Source organism: Rhodnius prolixus, unplaced genomic scaffold (genome assembly GCF_049639745.1).
Source record: "Rhodnius prolixus isolate KJV_2025 unplaced genomic scaffold, Rpr scaffold_3, whole genome shotgun sequence".
Taxonomy (NCBI): Eukaryota; Metazoa; Arthropoda; class Insecta; order Hemiptera; family Reduviidae; genus Rhodnius; species Rhodnius prolixus.
Window position 1 is genome coordinate 19,395,408 of NW_027411603.1, and position 24,081 is coordinate 19,419,488.

At 31.1% G+C, this 24,081-nt stretch overlaps 2 protein-coding genes across 25 annotated transcripts in view; one reads left to right on the plus strand and one right to left on the minus strand.

Moving 5' to 3' along the window:
• Positions 1-24,081, minus strand: part of LOC141452377 (neuroligin-4, X-linked-like) — a 673,353-nt gene that overhangs the window by 105,842 nt on the left and 543,430 nt on the right. For 21 of the 24 annotated variants that reach the window (XM_074124455.1, XM_074124453.1, XM_074124446.1 and 18 more), the window contains 2 exons: positions 11,472-11,714; positions 7,033-7,180 (listed from right to left, as the gene is read on the minus strand). The exons of 1 other annotated variant lie outside the window; for it this stretch is intronic. The gene's annotated coding sequence lies outside the window, so the exon portion shown is untranslated. Of the gene's footprint in view, positions 1-7,032; positions 7,181-9,908; positions 11,348-11,471; positions 11,715-24,081 lie in introns of those variants that run through there. 2 more of the 24 variants (XM_074124458.1, XM_074124438.1) reach the window with 2 other exon arrangements.
• LOC141452381 (ejaculatory bulb-specific protein 3-like) lies at positions 14,594-15,758 on the plus strand. The gene is made up of 2 exons (XM_074124464.1): positions 14,594-14,958; positions 15,488-15,758. The coding sequence occupies exons 1-2, from the start codon at positions 14,763-14,765 to the stop codon at positions 15,673-15,675; spliced, it is 384 nt and encodes a 127-aa protein (XP_073980565.1). The 5' UTR covers positions 14,594-14,762; the 3' UTR covers positions 15,676-15,758.

A 24,081-nucleotide genomic window follows, 5' to 3' on the forward strand; every position in this document is an offset into this window, starting at 1 on the left:
ATATCAACATGACGACTTTGTTGGCAGGGGAAAACTAATATTGCAATGTTTCTTAGCAATTTTAGAACGGGATTTACATAACACACATGACTCAAAATACCTCCATAAAACGAGCAATTGTAATGAGAATAAACTCTAAATTATTGAATTAATGATTCATACGAATAAAAACGTATATTCTATAAACTTTAGTACAGTTTTTGAAAACTCATCAACAGTTTACACCAAACAAATTTCTGCAAAACATGGTTTTCCCAAGAACCTTCTTTTATTTGTTTTCATCAAATACATATAAAAATGGCTCATCGCAATGTTATGTGATATTTCATAGTTACATAACCAATATATAATAAGGTCCAATACTATTCACTCATTCATCAATAAAATCTTCAAATCATAAGGTAGAACTTTAGCGCAGGTTTAACTTTTTTGAAGTTTTTACTGCTCGACAAGATAGTTTGAAGACCTTAAGGGTCAAGATAAATAAGATCAGCAGTCTTGAGGCAGATATTTAAGCAGACAAACTTAACTTCCCAATACTATCTATTCATAACTAGAGGTACTTGAATTTCAATTAAAACTGCTGGAATTGAAAACTTGATAGAATATTAATTTCGCCTCAGTCAAATTTTTCAAAAAAATAACTAAACAATAATGTAATAATAATAAACTTTCTATTTTCGAAATGTTGTATTCAATTCTGTGTTCAGCGAAAACCGTGAAAGGAATATCTCTGAATAAAGTAAAAAAAAGTGAAAATAAGTGCGTGTTCGCCACACAAAGAGAACACTACAGTCCAAGAGTTCTCCTCTTACTTCACGTTACAATACCTTTGTAGCCAAAGGTTTAGAGAAGAATTCAACTCTTCCTTTTGTTTGTTTGCAATACATTTTCTTCTTTTACGGAAATTTGATAAATTAAAAGTACTAAAGTTTTTTTTATTTTTGTTTCTTTGTTACGTTCAGATTTTTCAACTCTTCTAAAATTCTTAAAACAAATAAAATGATTAAATATTTGTTTATCTTTAATAACAGATTAGGTTCTCTACAGGTACAGTTAATCTTTGAGAGAAACATGAGTAGCACAGACGTGAGACTCTTTAGTATTGCCTACGTAACTTCTAATTAAACCTTGATAAATCTTATTTTTACCTGAGTTACCAAGAAGATCGGATAAGAAATAAAGTTGGAGAATATAATAGAGTTATACAAATAAAATAAAATGTTATTTCCAAAAATATTTGTTATTTGAAATAACTCTATGAGATAAATTGTGTTAGTTAGTTAAAATCTTAAATACTATGCTATAATATCCTATGTTATCTTCAATCGAACATTTTTATAATAAAATTTATTTATGGATTAAGCGAAGTACTCTGTAGTAGCCTAGAGTTTTGAAATTTATTAAAACGCATTCAGATTCATCGAGCTGGTTGTACTGTTTGTTGAATGATGCGCCATTTCCTATTTTTGGTTCATTTTTACTATTAACTTTTAACCAAAAACATTGGAAAACGGACATCTTTCACTAGTAGTAATAGTTGGTAATCTAATAACATTATCTGAAAATCAGGTTACAAAAAAATAATAAATAAATACAAAAAAACGCGTGCTACGTCGGATATAATCAGCGATATTGTCCAGCACCTAACATTTTAAAAAAAACTTTATTATTCTATTGCACTTTTTTTTTCAGACTTTGCAACTCAGGCCGAGAAATATTTTTACATAACTTCATTGTCAATTTATTATTATTTCTATATAAGATTCCAAAAACAATTTCCTAAGATAAAAACCTCTCAACCATTTTCTTTATACATAGCACACAAAGAAACTTCGTCTAGAATTATTATTAACAAATTAATTATGATTTTTTCCTTGTCAATTCAAATAACTTCCTTTCATTAGACTTATTTTGCAAAAGTCATTATTTCCAAAAAAAAACATTTTTTTATTGCTAAATAGTTTATTAGGTTTAAAAATGAATTTTTTAACAGAAATTTTTAAAAGGGCCAATTAAAAAAGAATGTCCATTCGAGGTTTTTTAAAAGATTTTTTTAAGACATTTTGTTCCCTCACATTTGCACACCAAACACACTCATTTTTTATAAATCGTCTGTCATTAGGGCGAAAATTGTAACAGTATAATTTTTCAGCAATTTAAAAGATTAAAAACCATTTCTTTCAAATATTAACCATATTAAATTGGATTACTTATTGAAATCTCACTATTGAGAAATGGTTTAAATTATTTATCACAAAATTTAGGAAAATATGACTTTAAAAAGTTAGTTCTTACGATTGCCGCATTGCAATACTTCATTAAAAGGGACACTTTTTGTTTAAAATGCATGAATTTGTCAATACAGTAAACAATTGTATAAAACTTTGGAATACCTTCCATCGTTATATTTACCTGATTAAATAAAGACAAATGTAGCATATTATCCTTTAGCGAAATGTGTCTACATTACAAACATGGGATGATAATAACATGACTATAAAGATAAATCGAGCTGAAAACTATATATTTGACTCAGCATTTAGTTTTCATTGATCCAGAAGTCCGACTGGCCGATTTATCGCCATCTCAATAAATAATAGCTCAGAATTTATCTATTCCTGTGAATAAATCATTATCATCAAGTCCACTTTTGCTATCGTTAACTGTTACTTCATTTATTTTATCCTCCTTTAATTGGATATAATGTAGTTGAAGTCCTGCAATAACGAGCTGCAGTATTTCATTAATGACTTATTTTTTTTCTTTAATATTTTGAATGCATCCTTTTTGAGCAAATTTACACTATCAAACGCATTAGTTTATTTCGTAATGATCTCTAGAGAAAGACCTAATTGGGATATACATTTTTTTTTTTTTTTTTTTTTTTTGGCGCATCAACATCTGAGGTTATTAGCGCCCGGAGCTTTTTTCAGTGCACTGCCGGCCTCCGGACAGTGTTCTCTCGTTACAGACAACACTGTCCATCACCGGACAGTGAGCTGTAAGAAGCTCCTAGGAAGAGAAAATCTAAGGGTCAGCTGCTGGATTCGAACCCGGGACCTCCGCGTGGGAGTCCAGTATGCTAACCTCATAGCTAATCCTTTCCCTATACATTATTATTACTTTTTTTATTATGTTCCTTAACCGTAACCATATACTTATTAATTAACTGACTTCAAAGATACTCATTAAATTATGCAAAAAAAAAATGATTAAACCATAATAAGGCAATGTTTATTTCAGTCAAACAACTACAATAAATAATAATAATATATTATAATAATAGAATTAACTTTCAGTCAGTATGAAATTAACAATTTTGGGCAAACATTCATTCTTCATGCTCACAAATCTAATAAGTCAGTTAATTCCACTAGCTTAAAATATTTTAATAAGCTGAGTACATTGGAACTTATTTTCGGACGGCGTAACCTCAAGTTAAGAGGGGTAAGAAGGATTTTATAAGGGAGAAACGTAATCTATTTTTTTTATAAAAGGTGTAATCGACGAGCTGTACCTTCCAAGGGCACAACAGCACACTTCTAGGTCAGGAACTGAACAGATTAAACTTCAGCCCTTGATAATATTAAGGATTCGCTAAATTAAATTAATATTATCAATAATAGGCTCTAATAACCATCATTATTCATTCATTATCGAAGATATATTCATACAAATTATCATTATCCAATAATGAATTGATAAATAAATAAAAATAATCAAATAAAAAAATAATTACAATAATAAAAACAACTTCACACTGTTTCCAGTTCAAAGAGGACACTAGGTTAAATTTAAAAGAGAAAACATGTCTACATCATCAGAAGTCAACAAAAACTGTTATTGTGTCAACTGTTACGAAAATATAATTAGCAACGTCAAACACTTTCAGTTTAAACTTGTTTGGAATTTGGTACTACATTCACTTATCTTTCTACAACTGTGATCTTCACGCAATTAAGTTAGTTTATAATTAAGTTAGTTTAATAAGTTCGTCAAATTAAAGTACTTCAATTAGAGAGACTTAAATCATAAATATGCATTACAGATAATTTTTTCTCGTTAAAATAAATTTAAATAAATATGTACACTTTGTGCTGTTCACCAAAAATTGGTAATCAAGCAACTCATTAATAATGTGTAAAAAGGCTAAAAATTAAAAAAAAAGAAGATAAAAACTGACCAAATTCGGCCTTGAAGGTTAGCCGACTTTTTAAAAAGAAGGTTGTTGTTACACAAAAAAGTGACTCTTCCAAAAGTAATGAAGCAAAAAGATAGTTCCTACAAGGCTACAGAGAATTTAAAAGGTCCGGAAAGTAAGCTCCATCTATGAGAACTCATCTTGAGATTCAGCCCTTTTGACGGTAGCTGTAGTATCAGAATAATAAAGCGTGTATACTCAATCAAAAACATCCTCAAGCGGGAACTGACATAGAGTTTCTAGAAGCTGAATGACCAATCCACAAACTGACTGGAACCCTAAAAATCTTGCTACGAACACAGATGGCTAAGAGTTATTTGTTCCTTGATTGGCAGTGATTGGCTCAGAGATTGGTCCAGAAATTAGTCTCTATTTCAACAGTTTTAACCTTCATTGTAAATAGCGCGCAGATCTCGTTACACCTTATTGCTAATGAGAAGTATATTTCACAAATTGGAACTTTAATCACAGATCTGGGAGAACAAGAAAGATGAATTAGTACTCTTAAATTATTAGATGTAAGAGCATGGGAACCTATTAAACCACAATCTCACCGCAATCTAGATCGTGTATTGCGGTTTCCTTCGTTGTTGTGTAAGCTGACGACAGCCACAGCACAGAAATGTATAGGGCAAACTAATGTAGTAGTGAAGCTGTCTTGCCCTAAGGGGTATAAACTAAGTAGCTGCACAAATTAATTACCTCCACTTGCCCGAAGTATAATGCATGTGTATTAGGGATGTCAGGGAATGTGTTATCCCTGTAATTAGACTGAGAAACCCGCGGGACGTTAACGTCCTTTAAGGGAAGGTTTACTCCATTTTCCGTTTCCGATTGTTTTGAAATATTTTCACCGAAACAGTTTGTAATTTAAATGAAATTTTATGTTCACATCTGGCGTTTAATAATAAAGACGATATTATTAAATGCTATTTTTATTAACCAGAAAGGATTAAAAAGTCAGCGGTATTTATGTCCCACAGTCTATTTCTGAATATAGTGTTGTTTGTAGCGAGAGAATATTGACCTTAAAATGGCAGTGTACTGAAATTCCGGACGCAAATGACTTTAGATGGCAACGTCCCTTAAATAAAAATTAATTATTAAATAAATTCTGTCAGTATTCCATAGCAATGCTGCATTAATTAATTCGAAAGGGAGGTTCCAATGGAGCCATTATCTCCATTTAAATATTTATAAATACATTCTTAGACATCACAATTTTTGACTAAAATATTTAGGCTAACAATGCCAATATCAACATAAAAATTGAAATCAATATTTCCATAACAACTGTAACAAATAAAATTAATAACTTAGTGCTGAATTAGTGGGATTAATTAATTATTATTGGAAGAGACGAAGCTATTTAAAGACCCACTAAAAGACTCAGCCTGTGTAAGAGGAATGTGAACCAACTAACTGATACAGATGAATCATGTTAAGCAATAGACAAACCCAGGTCAGTTATGAATTTTTATAATTATTACTGGCAATATTTGAATGAAATTCTCGCTTTTTTTGTCCAGCCTTTCCTAGTTGGATCAAGTCCAGGAATAGAATCTTAGATTATTTCCATACACAAATGAATGGACACTTGAAACCTTGATATTTTTTTCACAGGATTTTTGCCTTCTTCGTGATTACAGTATAAAATTATTAGAAAAGTTTAAGCAATATTTTTTTTTTTTTATAAACTTTGAACACAATTAAGAAGCAAAATAAATTATAAATATTTGAAGTCTTACTTTGAAAGCAAAACAAATATCGCAAACGTTATATATAATTTGAGATATGTTCAACGTGATAACACCACACGAGGTTAAATGAAAGCCTCGTTTCTATGATAATGCGCGAGTGTGCGATTTAATTATTAAATAACCTAAGAAGAATTATCTCACCAATCATATTTAATTGGATAATTTCTTGAACATTAAACCGATTGGAGAAAGCTTTTTATTGAGGCAGTTTAACAAATTGATTTAATATAGGGCTACTATAACTTACATCTGACAAGGTGTAATAATGATAATACACACCTAAATGGTTGAAATCATTGACAAACTTCAATCTCATTGGTGGTTGACTTTTTTAATGAAATAATCATTACTAAAATATTAACAAATTGTAATAATTTAAGTACCGTAATATGATGTTACTGACCCAAAATTGTTTGATAAAGCTTGTTTGGAGCCACTCTAAGTTTAATAGCTCAATCTTCATGCGAAGTATTGCCTCAAGGCTAACTCTTCAAGCCCATAGACTTCGCTCTTAAATGAACGTTCTCAAATTAATAGAAAAGTAAAGTTACTGGTTTAAGTATTCCTCAAATAAACGCTTAAATTATCACTATATAGTTAGTAAAAGTTAAAAAAAAAAAGTGACATACCGTTTAGTATAAAACATAAATGCAATAATGATGCTTTAGTTTCTGTATTAAGAAGGCTCTATCATGCTGAGGGGCAAATTAGTAAGCAATTTTCGATTGTTCTCTGTATAATGGCTTACTGTTAGATCTAAATAAGTGTGAAAACTTATTCGTCATTTATTGCCTCACATGTTCTCTTCATTTCCACTAACAAGTGTGACCAGCAATCGGATAGTTATTTTTAGTTGTGGATGAACTTGGTAGGACGATATTTTCTCTTACGCCAATAAGATTATAGTAAGTTCTTAAGCTCTAGTGCTACAATTCTATTCTTTTTACTTTCCGGTCTACAGGTTTAAGAATCTTACCAATAATCCCACCCAACTTGAAGAACTTTCGAACTTTATTTAGACAGAAAGTAAGTAAACAGATTTGAAGCAGATAACAAAAAAAAACTTACAAGTAGAACGGTCCAGTTCAGACTTCCTCTCACTCCAAAATCTGTAGATTTTCGATTATGAATTTCCACTGGAAATATCTTTTTGAGGTGATCGATCCTGAAGCCTTCTGCCGACAAAAGCCTTGTCCATTACCAGACAAACCATGATCTACAAGAAACTGAGAATTATGCTTTTTTTACACACTTTATTTATAGGTTAAGGGAAATACCCTTAAATAACCTGAAGATAAGAGGGCACTACGATAAATTATTCCCTCTAGCACCTCCTCAAATATTGGAAAGAAAAAATAAATTTCAATAACTCTCTAAGACTATTGATCATGACACTGTTCAGAAAGCAAATATAGAATTTATTTCAAAAACTTTCATGCCCACGGAATAGTTAAATTAAAAATTTGTCGAAGCTTGATCGATTCATGAACTAGTTCTTCGTTCGTGAGTTCCAGCAGTTCCAACAGTTTTTTTCTTAAAATTGAAAAGGCTCGATTACCAGAAGCGTATTATGAAGAAACTTTCCTAGAACTAGTTTAGGTCATGCTTCTAATGTCTGGAACTCCGCTAGATAGACGTTAATTCATTTTAAAGTATTCATTGAAACAAAATTTAAAAAAAATCCAATTAGTCATTAGTAAAATGATTACTTCTGACATTTGTGGTCAGAATAGAGACCGAAAGAGTTAAATTAAAGTATTTTGTTTTTAAACGTGCACTGAACTGGTTGATCAAGCTGTTAGGTATGCATAGAGATAGGCTACGAAACACTGTTATAATAAATTATTACAGTTGGACAGTTCAAATGCTAATATTATGAAATATAACTGGGTATCCTAGATCAAGAATTATTTTTTTAACCTCGGTTATGAATGGTTGTGGTAGGAACAAGATGCCAGTTTATTAGACAAAGTTAAAGAAAAAATACTGTGCGACCTGAAACAACATTTAATTACTGACGATTTGGTTAGAATTAATAATTCTACTTATAGTTCTGTTTATAGCTTGATAGCTGATCAAAATTTTAATTCATATTTGAGATTCAATGTTTCATTTGAAATCATCAGGGTGATCAGTCAAATTAGAATGGCTTCAGATAACTTGTGTTATCTATGCTAAAGGTAAACAGCCTTGAATTTTGTCCGCTATGTAATTATGAAAGAGAGAACTTGGCTCATATTTTTATCAGCTGTCCGGGTTACAGTGTAATGAGGCAAAAGTACCTTTCCAAATATTTTCTACTAACAGCTGAAAGTGTACTAATTATTAAAAATAAGTCTCATTGTATGGACATCCATAAATTTGTTATTGATTGTCTAGATTTTAGGAAATCTTTGTCAGAAGTATAGTTTTGTTTTATTTTCATTTTTGTTTATTTTAAAGAATAGTTTTGTTTTGGTATGTTTTCTTGTTTACAGTATTTTTATTTTCTGTACTTTACAGTTATGTTTTTTTTTTTTTTCTGTTCTGTTATTGTCAAATACTAAATTAGTACATATTAATGTTAATAATTTTGAATTGTAGTTTAAGCACAAATGTATATCACATTACCACTCACCATCTATATTGTACTAATATGTATTGTTACAGATGTAAAATAAAATAATAATAATAAATACTTCTGACATTTCTGTTTTTTTGTATTTTTTTTTTTTTTTTTTTCTTTTATTTTCTAGACAAAAAAGAAACAACTTTACAACTTTAATTATACTGAATTACTTCAGTTGAAAGTTTGTACCTTATTGCGTTGAGAAAATATGACTTATGTGCTTAAATGAATGTATTCCCATATAGCTATAAATTTTTGTGTGAAATAAATAAAGCTAGTACGTTTAACAGATAACAGAAAGATGAGGAACTAAATGTTCATCTTAGAGAGGACACTGCTCGTCAAACTGAGTTCCAGCGCTCTGTATTGCTAACTTTAGCAATTATTCTCTGTTCTAGTTAGTTGCAATGTAGTGTAGTAGACCCGACTTCTCTCTCGACACCAACTGAATCAAATAATCAACATTCAAGCCAGCCCATCTTCTTTACTTTACTCTCTTATACAACTTGGCCTCTTTACCAAGGATCCTCAACCCCTCATCTCCTACTTCCTCTGAATTACTTTAAACTTCTATATTCCCCATTTTCTGTACTTCTATTCTTCTCAATAAACTGGAAAACAGTTTAAGGCCAAAAGTTTTTTTTTTTGTTGTTGAATAAACTTTACTTATATGTAGAACAGAAGTTAATTAAAACCAATAGTACATTTTTTTTATTGATATTGGGCCTTCCTCATTTTTGTAATTTGACGTTTACATTAAATAAATGATTCGTAGGAAATATGTTCGAGTTAAATGACCCAAATGTCTAAAAAACAAACTTAACATTAAGTTTAAGGAACCACCAAATCAGAATCAATGGGATAGAAAAATGGTTCAAGTCATAATGCGTAAATTTTAGCGGTGAGATGAACGAAATCTTACGTTTCCATGTATATTTATTCACTTGATTCTATGATAGCAACCTAGCAAACATTGCTATAAATATTTTTTTCATTGCTATCAATCAATTGCTATTTTAACGCCATGTAAAATTTGTACTCTCAAATTTTTTCCCTCAAGGCTGAAACTACCCTTATTGGCAGACACGTCAATTTTATTAAGTGATAGACTTTCCATATTTGAAATTGTGACTTTAGGCAAAGAAATGTGACAGTTTCAACAAAATAAATAAATAAAAAAAAACACTTTCGGTATTGCTGAAAAAAGTCACTATTCAAAATCTATTAGTTTTAAAAAATAAAATATAATACAATGTTTTGTTTGAGTGAGCCGCAAATTGAAATTTGCTACTTATCTTCAAAAAAAAAAAAAAAAAAAATTTACAAACTTTATTACCCAACATGACAGTCTTCCTAAATTTCATTCTGTAATTTTTTTAAAAACCTAAATGACAGTTCCAGCCCGACCTCGAGCAAAGAAGCATTCTTCATGCTACAATAAAACAATGTTTTCCACTCCATTATGTATTATCACTGAAATTATAAATTCTTAAGTTCACGTCACTTTTCTTGCGAGGCAGCGGTGAGAAAAAATGAAAAAAAAAATCCAATTTTTAAATTAAGTTAAAGTAACGAGTAACTACGAGTAAACTGGTCTAATTTTTTATTTACCATCTTTGGCTGACATGACTGCGCATGGAGTCATATATTGATTTTATAGAAATTAATTTAAACTAGGTAAATGTGCATTTTTATTAATTTTTCTTTTTTTAACGACAAGAAAGTTCATATAAGTTTAAAACAACACATGGTTAGTCAGTCAATCTGGGGGAATTAAAAGTTAATAAAATAAGGAAATATTTTACCAAATGAGAATAAATTTAGATATACTGCATATACGAGTGGGTATATATGTGCAATGTACAAATTTCTCGATAGTATTTATGTGAATATTAGACTGTGGCTGCTTATAAAGTCGGTGGTTGGAAGATAACTCGAATGCAGATATAAAACTAGACTCTGGTATTGCCGCATGGTTTCCTCACAAACTGAGTAAGTAAGCTGTCTACACATATTCCCTTGGACAATTTGCCAAATGGGGGAGCTCAGAAACACAGCTAGTATTTTATTGGCATATGTCCTAATGGAACTGCTTTAACTTTTAACTGCCATCAACCCTCTCTCCAGATTGTCCTCGCTTTTCACATCTATTCCTACAACTTTCTGGTTATTCGCGTTACTTTGCCTTGAACGTCCATGCTATCGTGTAGTTTATACATTAAACCATAATCTGACATCACATTGTACTTTTATTAACTGGATTTACGGAATTTAAAGTTTATGTTCCAAAATCGTACGAAAGAAATTTGTTTACTTTGTGCTAGTGACTTAAAATTATATTTGTAACAGGTCTCATATACCTACCCGAAGAAAAATAACTGCAGTATAAAAACTGATTAACAATTGCCCACAAAATACAACCAACACCTTTAGTAAGCTTTTTTTTTAATCACTCATACTCAGTGTACGCATTCTACATCTTACACTCTTAAAAAGAAAAAGGCCCAAAATTAGCTAATTTACTTACAAATATTTCCTAAATCCACAGACAATTTCTTCCATCCTCAATTACGAGCAAGAACCACCATTAAACCTGGACGGATCCCTAATCAGATGTTAGTCTCCTAACAATGTGCTGAGCTCATTCATAATAAAGAATGCTCATATGTGAGATGCAAGTCTGCAGTAATGCACCAAATGATAACATATATCAATAGCAGACACAAGACCACTGATTGATTTCACTAGCACATTCACCTCCTTGTTACCCAAAATCTCTGCGTACAGTCCGCAGTCTGTTAGCACACGTTTAGTGAACAGCATTAAACCGCTTCCAGGGACGATTTGTTAACTTAGAAATTGTTCTAACTAGAACCTAACAGCAACAACCTAGAGTTACCTTCAATGCAGCCTGATTATCCGTGAGTTGCAAATCTACTTCTCCATTTGGGTTGCGATTCATCCAAAATACAACAAAAAATTATTTTTGCATTAGTTCTGGCCGGAAAAACAGTGCTCTACTTTCCATTAGACCAGAGACAAAGTTGACCAAAGCGCTAGATTTTCCATATTATCTGGAAGTATCGTGGAAAGCCTGCGATGATCATCAGATGTCTGAGAACCATTGTTAACCAAGTTTTTCCTAGAACACAACTAACATTGTAAGAATTGCCAAAAACAGAAAAACAAATTTAAGGCACTTATATTTTCATCACTATATCAGACAGAAATCCTATACAAGGGATTAAATAATTGAAAATAAGGTTAGGACCTTTAAATATAAATTCAAAAAAGCTGCTGAATTTTAACCCAACTTTGTAATAAGCAAATTAAAAATAGAATAAATTATAAAATTCTATTAAAACTTAATTACGTAATTACTAAATCAGAAGACTAATTACACATTATGTTAACAATTTAGCAAAGTGGTTGAATTTGATCAAGAGATAATATATATGATAATGTAACAAACTGGGTTGGCCTGGACAGGGTAATGAGTGCAGCAATGGATATACTATTTGTAGATTCTGTAATTAATTGTAGCAGCCAGTTAATAGGTTTAGGAGAGAGGCTAACTAGGATAAAACACGTTATCCGAAGTGTTGTCACTACATTATACATGTAGTTTGGTGCACCACAGTGTTAGAACCGTCGTTTATGCCTTGTCTTCACAAAACTCTACAGATGTTCCGTAGAATAGAATATTCCGCAGACAGCTAGCTGGTCTATTCATTTTTACTTATTTTCATGATCTCAAAATGTATCATTTAGTTAGTTAATATTAGATACAAAGAAGGTAACATTAAGTGTTAGCATTATTATTCCATTACTATTTCTCTTGCTTTTACATAATGTGCATTTGTTTATTTAAGTAATTATGGTTTATCCTTTTTGTTCATGTGCACATGAACAGAAAGCATTTAAAGTACTTTATATTAAAATAAAAGGTTTTTATAACTATTTTAAAATAAGATAGTTTTATTTGCTTTATATTTTTAGAAGTTGGAAATCCCATTATTTTTAAAAGTTCCCTTTTATACAGATCTAAGCACTATTTTGAAATTTAAAGATAATCCATTCTTAAATTGATGATATTTTGCAATTCTATAATGTGCTCACTAATTATTTTATCCTTAATTGTGTTGTTAAATAAAACTGAGGGAGTTCAATGCAAAGATTCAATTTGCAAGGGTATCTTTCGTAAAATATTAATTGTTTATTAGCAAATACTAAAATCTGAATGGCATAATCTAAAGTTTTGTTTAACATAATATTTCAAATTTCATCTATTGGAAACCAAGCCAAGTTTTATGCCATTAAGACCACAGTTTTTCAAAAATTATGCAAATCGAACACTCAATGTTTAAGAAGACTGTCAATGTGAGATGTTTTCTTTAATTTTTTAAATTATAAATTTATTATTATTAAAATAATAATTAAACAAATATTCTATCTTAACCATTATCTGCTAAAAAGAAAAATATAATAACAAGTGCAAATATTTAATAAATAATGTAACAGTATTTTAGTTGAGTTTTCCGAAAGAAAGCAGATGAAATATAGGAGAGGCAATAAGAAGGTCTCACGTTATCAGCAAAGAATACCAACTTTATTTCATACCTATCATAAACAGGAATACCAGCACTTGGTCGAAAGTGTAATGTGCTGGCCAATGCTCAAGTAATGTTCCTGGAGACCCTTATGTGTGTTACGATAAGAGATATTCAGGACTATCATCGCACTTATTGCTCTCTACCCTATCTAGTACAAAAAAATAATAATAATAAAAAGAAGTAATCAAACAAAATCATGTCCAGTAGAATTTCTTTTACAGTATAAGCTCATAAATCCCATTCACAGATTTCTTTATTTTCATTTGATTTCCAGCAATAATATTACAGAGAGAACGGATTAAGTGAGTCGTTAGTGCACTGTACAGCCCACTGGTTAACTTCTGCTCTCTTTATGTACTCAAAGTCGATTATTTTCCTCTCTTCAGGCATTCATTGACTGTAAACTTCTCTTATCTTGTGTCACTACAATCCATGCGCGAGATGGAGATACTTATTTCTTTCTTCCATCGCATTCGTCAGTTTAAGGAGACTACGCGCAATGGAAAACCCAAATTTGGCTTTCAAACCAGGTTCTTCTGTGCATTTATTTATTATTATTTTTGTTAATGATAACGCTTTACTATTATTACCTCACATATAATTTAATTTCATCCGCGTCTCCATCGAAGACATTAGCGTTTGCGACCTTATCGGTATAGTAACGGGATCCGCACAGTATTCTATCGTTTAGGTCCCGCTATTCATCATGAACAGAACTATTAAAAATTCCTATTCTGTCGGACAACAATAAAGACACAGAAGATGGTTGTAATTGCCGGTGCGGAGTTACAGAGAATTCTTTGCAAAGACAATCGGATGTACGTCACAGCAAAATGAGCATAAGTCGGCACATGGTATCCGGGGGCTACGATAGCATAACCCCATATTACAACCATAAGCCCATCTGATATGGAATGGTTGTAACTGAAATGGTTATTGGAGGGAACGAAGCATGCAAGCACGGTTAAAAACTGGACGTAAAGCCCGTAGAAATCCCTGTCGCCCGAAGAAGTTATTGAATGCATAATCACGTCTTAAAGGTTATTTATACAAATATGAATCAAAATTATATGTATTGTTTAAAGAATTACTTGTAATGTATTAAACAAGTAATAAAGTTGCGTATTTTTAAAGTGTAAAAAGTAGAACAATGTTCAACTGTCAACTGTGTCTCCGTAAAGTGTTCTCTCGCTGAAGACAACACTGTCCACCTGACAGCTGGCTTCGAGCCCGGAATTTCTTTGTCGGAATCCAACCATTTAGCCACTAGGTTAACCACTAAGCTTTGAACAATATTATTGTTTACATAATTAGTTTAATACTGATTAAAAAAGTTTAATGCGTTAAGAAATAAATTACAAATATTTGCAATAAACTTATGTTAATCATATGTGATTAAAACCCTATGATTTTGTGACTAGATAAATTTTAAAAGCCTAATGATTACAAAATAAAATCTTTCAACGCTAAATTATATTTTAAATTAATGCAAACCTTGAATATATACAGCTGTGCGACTGATACTCAATTGTTTGTATTATACTGTTATTTCTTGATGTGAATATATTAATCAAGAAATGCTAAGATTATTTATATTAGTGCTATTGTCGTTGACAATACTGTTGCATTATTCAACAACAACACATATTGATGGATTATTTGAGGATAATATTGACTATGATTCAATATTGAAACAAGACTACTTACTGAAACCCTACATGGATTGTGTAATGGAACAGAGTAGATGTAACAAAGATGGGAAATATTTGAAAAGTAAGTGAATAACGATGTATTAGTCCGTGCTCATTTGTTTTTTTATTCGTGAACTTGAGAATATAAAGTATATGTATAAGGTAGAGTCAAGGGTGAACAAATTTTATAATTAGATGATTAAGTGGATCATTCTTATTATGAAAATTCATAAACCATAGATAAATTTAGAATATTTTCAGTTAACGAAAGGAATTAAGTTACTCGGTCTGAGGGAAAACGTCTTATCTACCTAGCCTGTTAAAAAGCTCCCTCCTCTCACTATATGTTTTTATGTATATTAAATTTAAGGCGCTCAACAACTAAGATCATTGGCACCACAAAAGAAATGTAATATTTTATTTTGTTTCAAATTAATTTTCTATTATTTATTAATTATTTCATGTAACAGGTAGTTAGCAAACCTTAGTACAAAAAATGAATAAATCAAACAATCAATAAAAATAAGCATATGAACCTTCTACTGAAGATATGATATTAAAAGAACATTTATAAGTTTGGTAAGTATTTGACAAACTGATTTTTATTTCAGAAGCGCTACCTTACATTATTAAAACTGAATGCCAATACTGCAATGTTGACCAAAAAAAGAAATTGACTAAGCTAATTGAAAAATTCAGAAAATATCAACCAACAGAATTTCAGAAATTATTAACAAAATATGATCCAAATAATTCTCATTGGAATGCATTTGAAAAACTGGTTGAAGAATACAAATAACAAAGCAGCTTTTTAAGGCCGTTCAATCGTACTTAAACGTTTATTGTTTGGAAAATAAAAGATTTCTGTTTTTTTAACTTCAACACAGTAACATTTTATTTCATTTAATATATTTTAAAACTGCATTCTGAATACCCGAAGTCAATCATTCCTTTACCTTCTTATAACTTACCTATTGGTCTATTTCAATCACAAAATTACTCTACCATATGGATTTCTTTATATCGTAGTTCGTGGTTGTAACACTTTTGAAGCTGACCGGTAAGTCACCTGACTTACCTAGAGGTAATCCAGACTTTGCCATTTTTTTTTGTATTTCTAGCGACGTTGCAGAAACTAAGAATACAATCTTGCATCACAGCTACCTGATTCCTTACTTAAGTATCTTACGAGTACATACTTCAATGCGTCCTCATATGCAACGAACGTCTTTCCAACTGTAATCTGAGCCTGTAGCTTTTGAATCAAATTCTGCGGAACCGTTCTGAACTATCTGATTCATTTCACCAAGAGTAATTTAAGTGTTCTATTACTGGCAAACGTTGTGCACGAAAATAACCGGATTTATTACAAAAATGGTATTATCGAGCCCCTGGTCAGTTCTTGGCTATCCCAAGCTTTATGAGTAGTGCTGAGCTGGATTGTCTAGAATCAATTGCAAACAAGTACTAGCTACCTTCACTGGGAATGAGGGACAAAATTTCCAATCCTTCTAAACTATAATTTTGCTATTATTTAAACAACATTGCAAAATTTGTCAAATCTATAACGCGTATGCCACAAAATTACCAAAGGTAATAAATACCATCATTTGGACATGCAAAACGAGAGATGGGTAGTCCTTGGATTTCATTTTCTAAATAAATTTATTAAAATTAAACTATAAACACATTCTCTCCAACGTTAGATGCATAGTTTCCCTTTTGCATCTTCATCAACGATCTTAACACGACGCAAGAACGTATCTGTACAATAACAAGTAATTGAAAAAGTTATTTAAAACAGTTTTTGGAAACATAAAGGCATGATGATCACTTAATGATTTATGATTTTTGGGGAATATCGAGGTGCGGTCATTAATAAATACAACTTTTTTGCTTTGTACCAACGTTTCGGTAATTTTTACTACCTTCTTCAGGGTATTATAAAAACGTTTGTGAAGTTTGTAACGTTATGATGATATACTCGTAGCTCTACATTAAACTTCACAAACGTTTTTATAATACCCTGAAGAAGGTAGTAAAAATTACCGAAACGTTGGTATAAAGCAAAAAAGTTGTATTTAATGATGACCGCACCTCGATATTCCCCAAAAAACATCCAACTACAGTCGAAAAAACCAAAACCATTAATGATTTATCTTGAAAAAATCTGAATCTGGATGAGGTCTTAGCAGTTTCTAACGGAAGTAATTTCATTCAAACTTGACTATTATTAGGGTAGCATAGTCATTTTTAAAAAATTAAAAATATAATGTCTTTTCTCATGCATAATTCACTTGAAGCCCCTATCAATTAACTCATTTCTGCAAATTTGATTTTTCCAGTTTACCCTTATCAGAACACACTGGGCCCGGTATTTAGTTAAATTTAAATTATTTCGCGGTACTAGATTGGCATAAGGGAATTGGCAGAAACCGTCGGAAAACTAAGATAGAATTATGTTGGAATCAAATCTTCTGGTATCTCGAATATTCGGTGGAATGATACCGAAACAAGAGCATATCTTTTGTAATAAATATCTCTAAATACGTATAAAAATAGAAAATAAGTATGAAAGAAAAACGCTTCAGTTCGATAGTTCTTCAAAAAATCAGAAGAGGATTTTAGTCTTCTGGGATTTTTGTTTAATCTAAAGATCTTTGTATAATATTTATATTTGAACTATAAAAGTAGGGATTAAAAAATAAAAACATCTTTTTTAAAATGCAGTCAAGTGCAACAAAGAAAAAAAAAGAAAGAACATGAAAATACCAAACTTTTGCTCACGCCTCTGTAAAAAATTTCAGTAAGAGCTATTGAGTTATAAAGTTAGAAATATATTTAAGTACACAGGTAGAAGAGCAGTGGTAACTTTATGTTGGCCATAAAGTACAAAATGAGTTATAAAATATAAATTCGATATAGAAACATAAAATGGATAGCTCCCTTTAGGATCACTTTATTTTAAAGATGTCAACCATGTTTTTCTAGTAACAACATCTACTAGCAAGCTTGGCCACACAAATTTAAAAAAATTGTTTAATTTTGTTTGAGTAAAACATTGATAAACGGTTACCACCACTTCTGCAATTCACTTGTAAGAATTGAAAACAAATTTTAAAAAAATAAATAAACCCATGATCCTGCACAAAACATTTATAGAATACAGAAAAGAATAAAATGCACGAATTATCTTTTTTTATAAAACAATATAGAAACTGAATGAAACTAAAAATCTATTCAGTTGAAGTGTGAAGCGGTAATTTTGTGAATATACCTTCAACGCGTAGACAGTGTGAGTTATTTAACATTTCATTAATATTAATGTTTACAAAACATTTGGGTCAATTCATTTGGATCATTTATTCAGTTATGAACTTATTATTACTTCATCATGGAAGAATATTTTGAACCTGGCCCCAGCAAATCAACCGCATATCCTCCCTTCAGAAATCCCAAGTGTGCGGTAGTAATTTTTGAACACAAATATGACATCATCAGGTAATATTTTTAGCCCTGCTGGTGGCCAAGAAATAATATTCTAAGAAATGTATACTCGCTCCTCTTAATTAACTATCGGAGGTTTTCCAATAAAGGAATAAGAAGGATGAGGAGACAGCAATTAAGTTTGTGTCAGATATAACCACCGAATACCTTCCAAGGACGGATATATTCTGCTCTATTCCCTGCTAACCATCCGGAAGCTTCGTTGAAAAGATATTTATACCCTTTCATAGTCAGGAGGTAAAGCATGTTAAATCAAGATGGCGCAGCAAAGATCTGAAGTAGGACCTTAATAGATTGAGCCAACGATCAATAACTGTAATGTGCCAAAAATTCCCTAATTTCAACTAATCTATTAAAAAAAACTGATGGTACACTTAATGTTTGGAGCCATAATGGTCAGATTAAAAGTGGAAGGGCATACTATGAGATGATAAAAGGCAGACTTAGGGATTTTAAAAAACCTATCTGCGTCTATAAAGTTAAACAATTTGTTTCCTTCAACGCCTAATGCTCAAATCCTTGCTAATAATGAAGAGAAATTTCCTGGAATTTTCGTAAAATTTTAATAACCCAAAACCCTGCTAAAATACGGATTTAAAATAAAATTTTACTGGAAAATTTTGTTGCGTTTTTCTAAAAGTCGATTTAGAAAAATTTCTTAATAGCATGGAATATAGTACTCAGAATAAGGTTCTCAGATAAATATGCGACTTAATTAATTACCAAAGTAAATTTATCTTTTTTAAACTCCACTCACAGCTAAAAGAGTTCGGACATTTAGGTTTTTCCTCCTCTTTTTGAGGAAAATTACCTATATTGTGAATCTGAGTATCTTATACATATTTAAAATCATACTGTTTCACATACTACCAAACTTCTCGACAAGGGTTCTAAACAAAAGAAGCTTACTTTGTACAAAACTTAGCTGCGACCTACATGGACATACAGATTAGGGATGTAAGGTTTCGCTATGCATTCCAAACTTTACCGAGTCCAATCCTAACAATACAAAAGCCTTCGAAAAATTATTAAAAAAAAAAAAAAAAAAAAAAAAATCGTCAGTAAATTCCTACATAATGGTCTAACCTTCCTCTTCGTCCAATGTGATGAAAAAATTTATTTCGTTTTGTTTAACTTCTAACTATTGTATTAACTAGAATATGTATCGCCTTAGGACCAACCTCAACCCATTAAAACGAGATTTCCTTTATTTGCGATAACTAAAGCAGAATAAAAAAAAATAAAAAAGATATGCTATTTATTTTTGTTATTTCTGATTTCAAGGAAAAAATACCAAATAATTCCACATGTGTAACAAATTCAAATGATATAAGAGATATTTTTGGAATTCAAAAACATGAATAGTCCATGCTATCTTCTTATTGGAGGTATAATCTCGGCCTTTTTTTAGGGAATTTCTATATAAAACATGTTTGGTTACATTTTGCCCAACCACAGTTACCTCTCTATTCTGTAATATATCAGATTCCAATATTTTGATACTAAGAGTGCCTGTAGAAGGTCCACCCATCACTTCTAATCTTGCCACATTCATATTATCAAAGTTCTCGGAATATTGCGGATGATAAAACCTTCCTACCCTTAAAAACTCATACATCCGTCAGCCATCCAAATATTCAACATGTTGCTTTATAACAATATACACTTTAAGATTAACCATTAATCGATTCTCTCATTTTTAATTTTATAGAGAGGATATATGTTATACAGCCATTAGAAGGGAAACAAGGAAACTCTTACCACTTACACATTCATTTACACTAATTTAATATTTACACTAAGTTAATATAATTTTATTTTCGCATAATAAGTGATTGGACCTTGGAACATTTTGTTAGTTCTCTGGAGTATTTCTAGTAAGAGGCATTACTTTCCATTACTAGGGAAAAGAAAGAAATTAAATGATGGAAAAGAGGTTTTTATGCAAAGGCAGCAGCTAGTTTCAAACCCGGACTCTCCACCTGGGCAACAACTACAACTTATTATGGTTCTGATTTTGATTAAATAAGGTTCTTCACTAAAAATGTCATTTTTTTTTTTAACTGGAAAGTTAATTAATAAAATAAGTAAGTGGAATGTTTGGGGATGGAAGTAAATTATTGCAACATAAGTACCAAGAGGGTCACTGCGGTGAGCTAGACTAACAACACAATGGATACCAAACACAGAGATCTGTTCCATTTAATTAATTTGGTATCCTAAAACGAATTCCATCACTAAGTTAACGAGTTAGTTAGATCTGTTCATTCTTGCTTTGTACTTCGCAATTTTGTACTTAAACACTACATTAATTACGCAAGGAAACCCGATTAAATTTAAAATAATTTGCGGAATTAGGCAAATTTAAACCAAACAATGGAAAACGGGTTTGAAAAATAAATTTTATTCTTATTGCTTTAAATTTATTTACCGCTATGGTTTTTGACCTAAATTGACCCCGAGAACGAAAGTGAACATCTTACTTGTTGATGGATATTATCATTCCTCTGCCTGACAACTCAAACGACGAAGAAAGAAGCTTCATCCAACAGCACCAACAATAAACACAGGGCCTGCAGAGGAGCACAACTACTAGGGGTTTAGCGAACCTACAATTTCACATTGTACATTTTAAAGACCTTTACATTCTTACGTACATACAATTAAGGGAGACAAAATAGACCAAGTTGGTTTCATTAGATTAAATGTTTAAAAGCAACTTGTAAAACTAGTTCATTTAGAAGTATTTAAAAATTACTTTTCAACCCTAATATTTTCACTAACAACTCCAAATCAAACATATAAACCCTTAGATTCTGCCAAGTTAGTTCATTACAGCCACTAGAAGGGAAACAAGGAAATTCTTATCACTTCCACATTCATTTACACAAATATACTAACATTAAGTAAAGATTTAAAGACCCATACCAGCCTTGGGTAGCGCCGACTTTGGTTACCCTTGACAAATAATAGTAGAAATTGTTTTACAATTACATAAAATTCTTACAAAAAATATTATAAATGATCTTTCTTAAATGAGTTTCAAAAGATATTGATAAAATTATTGAACTCTTAAAAATTACCAAGATCTAATTCTAAATTCGTATAATGAAATTAAATAATTGTTGACTCAGAATGTATAATTAATGTATAATTTCATTGTTGTCAGGATCTGTTACCTTTTAATTCTTGAAGCGAAGTTTGAGATAGAATAATTATTTCAAGAATTAGCTTTTAATTAATCTTAGTTTTCAAACAAATGTTTCAATCAGTTCATAAATTAGTACGTGTGAGATTTGTAAGTACTAGCTAAGGTTCTTTCCTCTACAAAATAAAATGTCTTATTTGTTTACAGAAATATGACAACAGATATAGAAACTGGAATTTAGACAGAGATATTACCAACTTTTTTTACTGGATACTGCCCATTCTGGGACATTGCAACCAGTTCTAATAGAAGCTTTAAAAATTACTAGAAGTAATTTATAGGTTAACAAGACAAACTGTTCTATGTATATCATTATCAATGTTTTTAAGAATTAATTTGTTTTAATTTTTCAATTGTATAAAAGTAGATGAGGTATTTGAAATAGATTCTTTAAAAACCTCACTGCTTAGTAAAATGGTTAATTTAAAACAAGGTTATATTTTCATTTATTTTATACTTCTCCACTTTTGTTTCATTTTGACAAATACATAATTTGGTGTAAAATTCGTTAATGAATAAACCCGTTTTTTCTTCTCCTTGTTCTTTTTAAACAAATTTCTTAAAATGATTCCGCCTCTCCCTTGCTCTTTCTGACTCTGCCAGTTAGCCATTATTATTGCACGAGGGGACATAATTCATGAACATTACAGCTGTATTAGTTGGCTGGCTGGTAGTTATTACCATCTGCTAATGTTAAAGAGGAAACTTGCATAGTCCCGAGGAGGTGGAGGCAGAGCCACAGCTACATTTGTCTTCATACTTGAGTCATAACTCATCTCTTCTACCGCCACTAGCCTAGTTGAACATTACTTCACTACTGTCGGATGTTGCATTAGACTGCTAGGAAGAATGAGAGTTAAATGTCCAATACGCCCTCGTTATCTATCTGAGATAAGCAAAATTCTTCTTTCATAATTTGAATAACATGAATTTTTAAAATTCCAATGTAATAAATTTGAAAGATTTAGCAGCAATGGCCTCCCCTTAATTCTTTTGGAAATGAATCGCTGACATATCTTATCTTTTATTTTGCGCCTGCCGTATTACATGGATACACAATGATTCGGCGAGACCAGTATGCGCAAGATCAGTTCTAGAGGGTTCATGAGGGTGAGCAAAAAAAGGAGAATCTGCTGTTATGTCTAATTAGACTTAGGTATTTGGCGAAGGGCTTTTGGGCAATGTATGAAGCTGAGGATTGGTCTTCCCAACTACTCCTGCGGCACCAATTCATAGATAGCTGCATTTGCGAGTTATTGTACAATGTCACATTCGATTTTAGTTCCTGAAAAATACGCAAGGACCCTCAATAGATATGTCTCACTATTTCCCCTGTATTCCGAATTATCAAGCACCCAAACGAGAAAGTTCTTATTCCGGTTACCAATTATTAGAGTTTCTACAAAATCCACATTTGCCTTGAGTTGACTTCATAGAATATGATTTGTAAGCCATCTCTTACAAGAAATAATAATTCTCCGTCTTTCAAGTTATATTGCGATTCTTCCACAAAATAGGCAGTAGCCTGCTGTTTACCCAGGCTTATCGAAATATTTAAATTTTGTTTAACTCTTTAAATAAATTTAAAAATTTAAATTTTGAATAAAATCTCTCAGTAAATTTCAAGATATATGAAAAAATAAAAATAAAAATCGAAGTTATAAATAGTATTCTTATTTTATAAAAAGAGAACGAATGCTAAGGATAGGATTTCATTCAGGCGTGAGCCGCTCAATAGGTCAAGGGATAAAGTACTAGGAAAACCTTTCAAGTTACCAACTTAAGCGTTCAAAACCGTGGACTATCAATAATTTTTTACTTGATGGACAATATTTGACAAAACCTTTATTAAATGCTAGTACTGTATGAAAGTATATTGCTGGCATGGTGGCATGATAAATACTGCATGAAATTTTCTCATGCTTTAGAAAAAAATGAAGATTTATTTATTGGGAATTGTTACCTTAGTTGTTTTAGATTAAAATGCTCAGATAGTAAGGTTATTGACGATTGATTAGACTACATTTCTCTGAGGAGAGAATTGATAGTATTTACTTATTTATTTATTTTGTTGAGATTCAATAATATCATTTACACTCCGAATATGGGTACACCTAAATTATAAATGAAGTTTGGCTTTAAAGGGTGAATCAATCAATCAAAGAAAAAACATGAAATAGCAAGCTATAAATTATGGATTAAAAAGTTCAAGCTAATTGAGATAATTCTTAAAGAAGATATCGAAGGTAAAGTGGCCTGAAAGTAGGACAACTTCATGGTTGAAGAAAATCTGATAGTGGAAGAGCTGTTTTCACATTCAGGAAGAAAAATGTCAAAGTTATCCACCAAGATAATCGCTAACTTTGAAGACGAAGCATACAAAGAGGAAGAATAGATTACTACGATATTTTATTACCCATCTTTTCATAGGATCATCTGTTTGTCAACTGTTTTGACAACTAAATCTCTGAATTCTCTTAGATTTCTAAA

Coding starts and splice junctions, on each gene's coding strand:
- LOC141452381 (XM_074124464.1), top strand. CDS start 14,763: ATGCTAAGATTATTTATATTAGTGCTATTGTCGTTGACAATACTGTTG. Junction 14,959..15,487: donor AGATGGGAAATATTTGAAAA/GTAAGTGAATAA, acceptor TTTTTATTTCAG/AAGCGCTACCTTACATTATT.